This window comes from Aquarana catesbeiana, linkage group LG10 (assembly GCF_042186555.1).
Source record: "Aquarana catesbeiana isolate 2022-GZ linkage group LG10, ASM4218655v1, whole genome shotgun sequence".
Lineage (NCBI taxonomy): Eukaryota > Metazoa > Chordata > Amphibia > Anura > Ranidae > Aquarana > Aquarana catesbeiana.
The window spans coordinates 111,453,716-111,466,249 of record NC_133333.1 but is presented as its reverse complement, the minus strand read 5'-3'; the positions used below and the strand labels follow the sequence as shown (position 1 = coordinate 111,466,249).

Sequence of the window (12,534 nt, the reverse complement as noted above, 5' to 3'; positions counted from 1 at the left end):
CTGTCTGCGGATTTTCGGATCGTTAGTACGGTGAATTCGACAGACAGTTTGACTTTTTCGTCAGACAAAAGCTGGATGTGCAGGCTATAAAAATTTTTTCTGATGTGAACTCAACATCTGATTTTCGGATGGTCAGTACAGAAATCCGTCACACAAAAGTGGAAAAGTACAAACACACATGTTCGGAATCAAGGAACGACCAGGAAGAGTTTGGTCCTGTAAACTACCCCATTGACAACGTCAGATGATGACGAAACGCGTCTGGGAAGGTACGCACTGACGTCACCACGCTTTCGGAGTGAGAGAACGGGCTCCGTTTGTTTGCATGCCGGCCGGCTTTTTTCGTATATACAACTTTGCTAACTTGAATGTAAGTGACTATTTGTTTTTTTTAATAAATATCTGGAGGATTTTATACTATGGCGAGTTCTTTTCTCCTTCTGGGTCATCTGGGTTTCTCGTGTTGAATGGTGATATGTGGACAACCTAAGGGAGCCTGGAGATTTACCCCCCATAGGAACACCGGGAGCGCCAGCAAGCTAAAAGGCCTTGGCTAGGCTAAAGCCACTTGCCCTTTTATGCTTGCCATCTGGTAAGCAGGCTCAACTACTAGGGTGGATTGTCACTACTGCTTAGAAGTGCACGGTGGTGGTGTTTTCACTTGAAAAGGATTTGGAGAAATCCCCTTGATGTCATTTATATGGACTTTTATTAATTTTTAGCGCAGCTTTTTACAGGACTCTAGATTTTGGTGTAATCGCACTATATGCTGCTGCTTATTTTATTTTTGTGTTAGCGCGGTTCTCCCTATTTATATGGTCCTGTAAACTACCTTTTGTAATCTAGAATTAACATTCGTGGCGCGGCAACTGATGAAATGTCAAAATTCTCATCTTCTTCAATGAGATAATAATGAAGCTGCTTTGCTAGCGATACTGATGTAGTTATGCCAAATGTATTTTAAAAGGCATTTGTTTTGTGCAATCTGAAAATTGGAAATCAACGCTCACCAAACTTCTACTAACACGAAATTAGCAGAAGGGGCCCAAAGGGTGGCGCTTGAGAAATGAACTACCTCTTTATACTCTCATAGTACGTCACTACGTTCGTGTTTGTCAAATGACAATTTGTGGATAATTAGTATGCTAGACAAAATCCCGCACACACGCTTTTGACAAAAATCAAACACTAGGTCGTCCAACAATCAGACCGTGTGTACGAGGCTTTAGAATGCATCATCCAGTCTGCTCTCCAAATGTCATCCATTTCATTGTTAGAATTTCCGGATTTGTTACAAAAAGAAAACGCACACAGTTTTTGATATTCATTATTCTTTATATACAGAATATGCCATAAATTGGATTGACTTATACCCATTATGTACAACGATGGGATCACAACCAATTCCCAATACTTCATAATAAAAATAAAGCTAATAGTGACATTTGCTCAGTACGAACTTGAGGCAATAAAACAGTAGCAAACATACAAGTCATGTATAGAAATGTTGGTTCTCTTATGGTATGGCATAGAAAGACATTTACTAGTGTAAAAATAGTCACAAGTTTGGAAAATGCAGTAATTACATTGTTCTACAAATAGCTCACAGTACTAGAAAATTGAGACATGCAAGCTTATTCAGTGAGGCAGTATGAAGTGTAAGGACTGTATGTGCAGCAACCTATACATTCAGTCTACAATACAAAGATCTGTAGAAGACCAAATCTGAACAGTAGCTATTGGCTACAACACTTTACACACAGTCTATGCACTTTGTATTGCCTTACTAAGAACAGGCCTAATGGAATCATTAGTCTCCGAAGATAAAACCACTGTACATTCATGTATAAATCATCATAGTGCCGACACACATACAAAATGGGTGAGGATAAGTGAATGCTTTCTGGTACTGTCTGTAAAGTTTATCCCAAACTAAAAGAAAATCTATCTGAACATTGCCTGTGACATTTTATACTTTATTAACTTCTTTATTAGGATGAACTGGCTTTTTTGGAAAATTGTTAGGTGATAGGCTGACCGTAGATTGTTTTTTGATTTGCTGAAGGATTAAATAAAAAAAAAAAAAAAAAAAGAATGGATTCCCCTAGGTGGTTGGAGGAATCCTCCCAACTGTGTTATTGTATTCTGACAGCAGGGACTCCTCCACTGTCAGAATACACTGATCAGTGCTGCATGCACTGATCAAATGTAATATTCCCGCTCCAGAGAGGCCGATCATTGGATTGTCTTCTCTCGAGTGGGAACAGCCATGGATGGATCGAAAATTGTCCAGTCATTGCTGAACTGCCTGATTTTTGATTCATCTATGGCCAGCTTAAAGCTAGCCATACACTAGAATAAATGAATTTGACATTTTTTTTAGTTGTAAGAACTTTCATTCGATATTCTAATCAAAAAAGGAGTCAAATCGACGTTAGTTTTCAACTGCAATGACAAGTAAATTTGAAGGAGCAGGATGTAAATTTTTTTTTTGGACGAATGAATTTCTAACACTGAACATGGTTTTCGTTTTGGAAAGTCCAACTGTTCCAAAAACAAATCTTCAATGCAAACAAACTTTTAAGTACTTTAGAATGACATTTGTCAAGCCATTGAACTTCCTAAAAATTTTTATTGGGATTAAAATCTGCTAGTGTATGTCCAGATGAATACTGCTCTGCTTCAATGAGTATTGGGCGAGGTAGTAGGAATGGCATAGAATGGCCGGCATGCAGGAAATGTCGTAACAAAAATGAAACAATTCCAATGTAACTGTTTAGTTAAATATCATTACACATTTTTAGTCTTAGTTACAGAGCAGAGATAATTCTCAAAGTGCAGTAACTCTTTACCAACAATTTAGATATTAATAAGGTTACTTCAGATCTGTAAAAAAATCAATTGCTATTGTCAGTAATCAGTTACTGCACTTTGCTGTTTTCCTTATTAAATAAGGCCAATTGTCAGTGCAATATCCAATGACCCTACCAGGTCCAAAGTGGCTGTATTCACTGGCTGATACATTGCAATGAGAAATAAGTTTTTTTTTTTTTTTTGAAGATATAAAATCGGAACCCTCCCTTTTATCCCCAGGTGGGGACACAGGACTCCACATGGCCCAACTCTTTGGGTCAGGGAACTGTAGGATTAGATTTCTCCTGTAGGCGAAGCCTGCTTTTGGTCCTCTAATCCGTTATGTTGGACGTTTCTGTACTATCAGGATTGATAATTGCGGGAGAGGATTTTTTATTATACAGTTATATATTATAAAAAAATATATAATATATATAAAAAAAAATATAAGGCTCTGCCACTGTAGAAAGGGAAGTAGAAGGGACACAGGGGATTTGCACAACTGCAGAATGCAGGACTCCAGAATATTGATTTTGAGGAGAGAAAGGAGTTTTTATTTACTTTTTTCAGGTTTTGGTATTGTTTGAGTTTGGAGATCCCAAAGAGCTTTGGGAGGAAAGAAAGCTTTGGAAAGCCAGTGTACAGGTCTTGCTGAAGACCAGAAAATTGTGTGTACAGGAGTGCACAGCCTTTAAAATGACAGACTTTGACATAGTTCATGGCTCCCGTTAGGAGACAGGTGAGCTCTGCTCAGGAGACGGTACTCCATACTGGAGACAGGGGAGGTTCCTCATCCAGAGGGCTAAGAGAGTAGAGACAGCTAATCGAGTCTGGAGGAGCGAAGGAACCTAGAGGTCTCAAAAGACTGAGAGAGACTGGAGTGTCAGGAGATTCCCTGGGGCCCGTGCAGCAGGAAGCAGCGACTAAAAAGGCTGAGAGAGCCAGGAAAGCTGAATGAGCTGAAAGAGGGGCAAAGGAACACAGAGGTACTGTGTGAAGATGGTCTGAGGGACCAGCCAAAGCCAGAGGTTTAAGGCCTAAGCAACAACACTGCCGAAGAGAGGAAGCCAGGAGGCTTTGTATTATTTTCACAGTTCCTGTTATGGTGAAAAACCCCTGCATAGGCAACTACTTTATGTTGGACTTTAACTTTGTTTAATAAAAGTGGGCCAACAACTCCTAAACACATCTGACTGGCATGGACTCATCTCTCTCTCTCTATAGATATATATAATAGAGCTGGCCTTCTCTCAGCCATTGAACAAGACATTTACTCAATCCCAAAAAGCTCTTAGTCATATTTGGTCAACTGTGCAAATTTGAATTCTAATAGGTTCAGCTATTATTGCAGGGTTGTGTGGAGGACTTTGGGAACCCTCTGTTTTACAGTAAAGACTAGGTGTTCAAAGGAATGAAATTTAATTTCTCTAGCATACGGAATGAATGGCTTCATCACTGCTTTTCCAGGAATCATAAATATAGCAAAATGTCACAGACATAAGCAGCTAACAAAACACATCACAATATCACAATCACCAATACAACTGCCTTCAAAATTCATACTGAACAAAGAAGGTACAAATATTTACAACAAATTATCCTTTAAACTTTCCAAAAACTAGAAACAGCAGTCTTTACAGGCACTTTAATCACCGTTATGTCGCATTAAAACCCACATGGCTACTTGTGAGCCTATTGCTGCACTAAAATATAGTACTGTAATGACATAGGACAGCCACAGCTCATAGATCATTGTCACAGGTATAGTAAACAAATATTCAGCTTTTTTTCAGGGAGATGGAGCAGGGAATGTAATTCTAACAGGCAAGTTTATTCCAGAACGAAACAGTTTCATTTACAAAATCTTTTTATTGTGGATTATAGGCTTACCTACCACAATTGACCCTTGCACATGAAAGCGTCTAGCTGCAGTGCGTCCCTCTCTGTGTTTTAGCGTGCCTAGGAGGGACGGGTGCAGCTTCTATCCAGCCCAACTGCTTGCAGCCTATCCAAGTCTATGGCAGGCTATGGCTGAATGCTGTACCAAGTGGTACCCGTGTTTAAAGCACTATGTGTTCAGGGATGAATGCCCGAATGCAGGGCTTCTAAAACATGGGGAGGGGTGCACTGCAGCTAAAAAAAAATTGCTATGACGGTTTGCTCCAACAGTAAGGCCGGGTTCACACATATGAGAATTGGATGCGGATTTCCATGCATCCAATTCTCATGACAGGCGAGTGTGACCGGCTCTCAATGGAGCCTGTTCACACAGCTTGGGTGGGCATGTGGTCCGCATTTAAAAAGGGTCCTGTGCATCTTTAGTTCCAATTATGGTACAAATTCAGGCAAAAATTTGGACCGAGGCCACACATATGTGAACCCAGCCTGACGAAGATATATGCAATCTCTTTATTTTAGCCTAGATTCACACCGACAGCGGGAATGAAATCGTGCGAATTCCGCATGTCAGTCCCGACTTCGGGGGTGATTTCAGAGACATTTGTGTGGGTTTCTGCACAGATGTCTATTGAAATCGCACCCCAAAGTTGACAAAAGTAGTACAGAAACTACTTTTGGGAATCGGTGCGGCGTCGCACCAATTTGGACGGTGCCATTGCCGCCAATTTGGCATGCGATTTGACATTCTGCAATGTGAACCAGAGCTCAAAATCTGGACATAATGAAACTACTCACCTAAACTGCTAAAACACTGCCCAAATCTATAAACATTTGTACACAGGGGGTCTAATCATAACTGTTTTCACACAAGAGTCACCCGTCTTTCACACATTTGAAAAAAAAACTTAATCTTAAAGTGAAAGTTGCATGAATCTTGTCCAGAGCTCTCCAATCATGGGTCATAGGATTTGCTGAATGCAGAGCTATAGGTCTGACTCAGATGAGGGGCATGTAGAACCTCTTCAGAGAGACCACTGATTCCAGAGAGAGAGAGCAAGGGTACCACTCTGCAGCTGCTGGTAATCTGCTTACTACAGAAATAAAAATGTAGAACTTTGCACACTTTCTTTTGATGTACCTCAAATATATTTAGATTATTTAAACTGAAAGTTCAAATGGACATTAACAACTGTTATTTATTTTGTCTGTAGGAGCAAAGCAAATGTTAGGATGATGCTTATGCTTAAAAAGATTTCAACATTCCACGCTTTATTTTAGTGCTTTAACTTCTGTGGTGGAATCGGCAGCAATTGGAGTTGTGTTACCAGTTAACATTCTGTCCAATGTGTAATTTGGGCAGAAAACGGGAGTACAGGATATGTGGAAAGACTGAGGAATGAGTGGAGTTATGGCTGAAATATACTTTATTGAAATGTCAACTGAATAACAGCTGACATGAAGATTACCTTGGACCATCACAATTTCGTGTTTAGATAAATAAGAATAATCTGTAACTAAAGCAAGTATAGATTTTATTTCATAGTTACATTGGTCCACCTTGGACCAATGTAAGTATGCATATGCCATACCTGTGGGATTGCTGTGGAAGCAGTGTATCATTGTAGTTGTCTTCCAGGTCCAGTGCCAGGCGATTGAAGAAGGGCAGTCGCTCAGCACAGGACCCTGAAGACAGCTGCGATCACTGTAGTAGCAGCGACTACTACAGTGATACACTGCTTCCACAGTGATCCCACAGGTATGGCTTATGCATTCTTACATTGGTCCAAGGTGGACCAATTTAACTATGCAAAAATTCCATAACTGGAATTTAACTTAAAAGTGTATCCAAAAACAAAAATTGTATATATTGCAGTTGGCCAACCTTTATATGTGGTGCTGCCACAAGCCTAGATAAAAAAGCATAAAAAAAGAAAACGAATGCAGTCACCACATTTAGGGATTGATGAACTGCAATATATTAATTTTTTTTTTCTTGGGTTTAGATATTTTTTAAGTTAAATTAGCGCCATGTTCACCAATCTGTTAGACACATGTGTTTAGCTGCAAAAAAAAATACAGTCCAATCTTATGATCTGGCCTTTCAATCCATGAAAGCCACTCCAATAGACATTGATCTCTGAAGTGCATTATAATACACAGAAGTGGAAGCTTTCCCACAGGACTTCATAAAAACAACTTCTAGGCTGATAAAAGATGTCAGGTAACAGTCTGTAAAAACTGTGCCAAAATCTGGGTGCCACAGATCCCTGCATTGTCACACTTAGTCATCCTTTTTTACCAAAAAAGCTGTAAGTGCAAAAGACATACATGGGGGGGGGAGTGTAGAAACTGTCATCCCTACCTCATGATGGACGGACAACAGTTCATAATGTCTGTCTCATCATCTTTTATTTGTATCATTCTTATTCTTCATTGCTTACTTATATTAGTAAATCAAACCCTTGGGAATGATAGGGAAGCCTTGTATGTATGAGGTATAGAAGATTTCCATAGCAGCAGTCTATGATGAGTCTCATGAAATGCTTTTGTGAACTGCTTGGGTGACTTTAAAGCGATGATCTTATTGGTACTCAGTGGATATCACACAAATGATTATAGCAGCACACCAGAATGAAGAAGGAGGTAGTCAGGATAAATGTAGGAAATAAATGAATGCTACAAGTGAGAACAGACGTTTGGTCTTATTTAATAAGGCAAAGTATAGTAACCTTATAAATTAAACCTGTTCTCCCTGAAGAAGAGGCGCTTGACAGGAGATATGATCGCAGTTTACAAATCTTTAAACAGTGACTGTGTCATTGAGAGAAAATTATTTAATCTTAGGTCTCTAAAGAAGACATACAGCCACACAATGAAGTTGGACGAGAAGCTGTTCAATCTCAAACTGCATAAGGAGTTCTTTGCTGTTAGAGCAGTAAGGATGTGGAACTCTCTTCCACATTTGGTGGTGTCAGCGGAGAGTTTAGATAAATTCAAAAACCTTTCAATCTTACTATGTAACTGTAACAACCCAATCATCATTCATATGACTTCTGAAAATGGAGACCTCGTTGATTGCCATGAATAATTTACAGCAAGTCATCGTCCTTCGCTCTGCCTTATTAAATAAGTCTAATCATGTCATCATTGCCTATGTGTATAAGCGGTGTTAATAATGGGGGATACATTTTCTGAAAATAAACAAACTTTAACTTGTGTGTCTTTAAAGGGATTCACACATCTAATAACAGTGACATCCCTTTTACCTTTACAGTTGATGATCTGAGGAAATTCCATTATTATGCTTATTTCACATCTGCCCCAAAATCTTCCTAATTCCAGCATCTCTTCTTTCACAAAACGGACCCTACATATATGATAGCTACATACTGTCTTAATAAAAAGAGGATGATAACCGCTTTCACTGGCCACTAAAAAGGGGACCATATTGACAATTGAATTCCTCTGTAAATCACCCTAGCTAACCCACTTTCTTTTAATTCTAATGAACGTTGCTTGTGTTGCAGTAAGACAGTTTGGACCTGGAACTGCAGACCTCACAGATGGTATAAAATGGTTGCTTGCAACATTACTGCAGTTAAAGCATTTCTAAACCCAAAAACTAAAATATTAACGTATTGCAGTTTACCAGTTGTTAGTTGGCTGCATTTCAGGCTTTCCCCCTTTATTTGCTCCCAGTAAACCTGCAAATACCACACGTCATGTTCCATCATGACTACACTGTATCTAGGTAGGCAGTCATGGTTGTCACACAGCCTCAACTTTAAGGCAGTTTTAATCCGTGCCCCATGCAGGGCCATATTTACCGGCATGGGGATGCACAGGTATTGCAGCATCCCCGTATCAGTAGTCCCATTGCTGTTAATTGGTATTTAGCGAATGCATGGACACAGCTGCTGCTCCCAATGAGACGTCAGTGCAAGTGTGTGGCATTCGGCACCATGCACCCACACGGATGTCACACTGGGAGCAGCGCCTGTGTCCATGCAGCCACCACATCCCAATTGACAGCAATGGGATTGCTGGTATGGAGATGCACACAAAACCTATGTCAGTAAATCACTGCCCTGCACGGGGCACAGATTAAAACACCCAGTGTGAACGAGGCCTAACTGTGTCTGTTTTGTTAATCTCTATTACATAGGGACCTTATGGCATTAGTAACTTGTACAAAAAATAAAAAATTGTTTTTGCTTCCAGTTCATCTCACAGGTAGTGACAAGGACAATGTCTTTCCTGGCTAGATCTTGGCTTGAAAAAAGAAAGCTAATGCAGTCACTTCATCTAATGACTATCAAACTGCAATATATGACATGTTTGGGTTTGGGTAAACAAACTTTAATTTCTATTTTATAAGATACAGTTTGGCTCTATACTGACGGGCTGTTGAGGGGTCTATAATATTTTGGTAATTGGCACATTACTACTGAATGGAAATGGGTTTTGCCAGTCAATCCAAATGCATTTTAAAATGGATTTCAAGCCAAAAGATTTTTTTTAGATAGTATTAGGAATGGTGAGAACATCTTTCAGGTTTTTCTTGCTGCCTCTGTTCCAGTTACAGAGATTTCTTTTCACTTCCTGTTTCAGTGACATTAATGGGACATCATGTGAGGGGGATCTCTTCAGTGGGACAGGGACCATACTAAATACTTGACAGATGTTCTAACCATACCTTGTTGTGTCACTTTACTGGGGATAACTAGGTTCTCACATGAGGCTAAATTCAGTAGAGGTTCCTTCCTTCCTACTCTGAGCACTAAAGAGATTCTGCATCCCATTACCAAACAGTTTTTTTGTTTTTTTTAACTGGGCATAAAATTGCAAATCACAGCCAAGGGTGCATAGATGTGATCAATTTCCTGCTTTCAAATGCTTCTAGATGTCTCAGTGAAGCTAAGGTAAATTCTATGGCAGTTACTCTGGTTATCTACACTTAGGACTATATTTTTCTACAGCACTAACAATTGACAGGTATTAACAGGCTGATGAGCTCCTATCTATCCCAGTAAGATCTTTCTAGTTATGGCACCAGTGCTGAAAATTCTACCAACAAACTGAATCACTAATGTTTCTTCCCCCCTTTTTAAAAAACATGCAAAGAGACACAAATAGGATTTGTATCACATCATCACCAGATTCTGAAGCTGTGATATTTGTTAACAGGACATGGACAATGGATGTTATGGGAAAATATTGGTATATGACATTACTGTGCACAAATAAATAGCTTTTTTTTTTTTTTTTAATTTAAGTTACCTTCTTGCTAAACATATCTGTGAGAAAAATAGGACTTCTGCTGTACAGTATGTGTCTTGCAAGACTGGTGGTTTCAATATACAAGTGAAATACACACATAAACCCCAAATCAATGCAACAATATGCCCCATTTAAAAATACTGAATTTTCTCCATAAGAATATATATGTAACACGTAGCTTTTAACATCCTCCAGTAATGGAAGTTAGCTACCCTGTAAAACTGCAGTGTCCTCCAGTCTCCTCCTGAAGAAGTGGGAGATTCTCGCAGTATAAAACCAGCAATGACTGATTGCTGCTTCTTCTTTTAGACACAAAACTGTAAGGTTATCCGGTGCCCATAGGGACCTCTTTTGGCAGCTTGAGAAATAATCCACAACAGTTTGACAAGTTTGTCATTTGTCAGTTCATTCCAAGAACTTTGGTCCTTGCATTGGGGAGAAGAATTTATTCAGTTGGTTCCATGGTCTTCTTCAACCCATGCCACAATTTTTCCTTCCCAGCCTGGGATGATGTCGTCATCATGGAATACCTAGAAGGCAAGAGAAGTCAAATCATAAACTCATCTGGTGATTTTTCAAGCACATCAGATACCTCTCATATAAATTTCAATGAATTAAAATGGAAGTAAACCCATCCATAAAACAGTTTCATTTCCGGCATATGCCGAAAATGAAACACTCCTATTGGTTGTGCTCTCAACCAAACTGTCAACCGTCAAACCATCCAATGGCTGGTGTCATAACTATTCACATGTGCAGCATCATGGCAGCTGTAGATTAAACAAAGATGGCAAAGATGGCAGCTTCCTTGGCTGAAAACGATAGGGGGGTTTACTTACACTTTAACTAGCTTATTCTACATATACAGTATAGTAATTACATGTTTTTCTGGTTGAAAAAAAGACACAAGTTCATCTCAGTTCAACCAATAAAAAGGAAAAAAATTATACAATCCTATATACACAATCCTATACCCACAATTGATCAGGGGAAGGCAAAAAACCCAGCAAGATCCAATTTGCTCCAGGAATATACGATCCCCCAAGAGGCAATCGTATATTTCCTGGATCAACTTTACCTATAAATGTTAGTATTCAGTTATATTATGTACCTTTAGGAAAGAATCCAGGCCTTTTTTAAAGCAATTTACTGAGCTGGCCAGAACCAGCTCTTGAGGGAGTCTATTCCGCATTTTCACAGCTCTTACTCTGAAGAAACCTTTCTATATTTGAATATTAATTCTCTTTTTCTCCAGATGTAAAGAGTGCCCCCTTGTCCTCTGTGATGACCTTTAAGTGAATAACGCCACCAAGTTCACTATATGGACCATTTATGTACTTATACGTGTTGATCATATGCCCCCTTAATCTCCTCTTCTCAAGAAAGAATACATTCAGTTCCTCTAATCTTTCCTCAGATGAGGTCTTACTAATGATTTGTACAGGGGTAAATGATATCTCTCTCTCTGCTGTCTATACCTCTCTTAATACAAGAAAGGACTCTGCTCGCTTTGGAAAATGCAGTTCGGCATTGCATGCCAATTTTAAGCTTATGATCTACCAAAATACCCAGATCCCTTTCCACCATTGATTCCCCCAGTTGTACTCCCCCTAGTATGTATGATGCATGCATATTCTTAGCCCCCAATTGCATAACTTTACATTTATTAACATTAAACCTCATTTGCCCAATTAAACAGTGCATTGAGGTCGGCTTGTATGTTGGAGACATCCTGTAAGGATGTTATTCCACTGCATAGCTTGGTATCATCTGCAAAGACTGAAATGGTACTTTTAATCCCAGACGCTATATCATTTATAAATATATTACAAAGTAAGGGTCCCAACACTGAACCTCGGGGTACACCACTGATAACCATAGACCATTCAGAGTATGAACCATCAACCACTACTCTCTGAATTCTGTCTTTTAGCCAGTTTTCTATCCATTTACAAACTGATCTTTCCAAGCCCGTAGACCTTACGTTACACTTTAGCCATGTGTGGGGATCTGTGTCAAACGCTTTTGCAAAATCTAGGCTACTAACATCCACAGCCACTTCTTCATCTAAGGTGAAAAGAAATCAGATTTGTCTGACAACTTCTGTCTTTCAAAAATTTTTCCAGCAAGAATTCATCTATGCGGTCTTTTATTAAACTCTCCAATATCTTCCCAACTATAGAAATTACACTAATAGGTCTGTCTTTACTTGGTAAAGACTTTGATCCCTTTTTAAATATAGGCACCACATTGGCCTTATGCCAATCCAGTGGTACTATTCCAGTCATTAAAGAGTCCCTATAAAATAGAAAAAATGGCTTTGAAATGACAGAACTCGATTCTTTTAGGATCCTAAATATTTTTGAACAATATCACTTCTGAGCCATAAAGGATCATTTGGGGCTGTGTCAATACCATCTCCATTATGGCCATGAGCTCCCCCATGCTCCTTTTATATACAAAGAGCTGAAGAAGGTATTTAAAAAAATTTGCCCTCTCTTT

The 12,534-nt window shown here is 39.2% G+C and overlaps 1 protein-coding gene across 2 annotated transcripts in view; it reads right to left on the bottom strand.

Moving 5' to 3' along the window:
* Window positions 1-2,034: 2,034 nt before the first annotated feature.
* The window catches only part of DIXDC1 (DIX domain containing 1), a 275,645-nt gene continuing 265,145 nt past the window's right edge, over window positions 2,035-12,534 (bottom strand). For both annotated transcript variants that reach the window (XM_073602439.1, XM_073602438.1), the window contains one exon: window positions 2,035-10,562. In XM_073602439.1, the coding sequence (XP_073458540.1) occupies window positions 10,482-10,562 (81 nt within the window). In that variant the 3' untranslated portion in view covers window positions 2,035-10,481. The remainder of the gene's footprint in view (window positions 10,563-12,534) is intronic.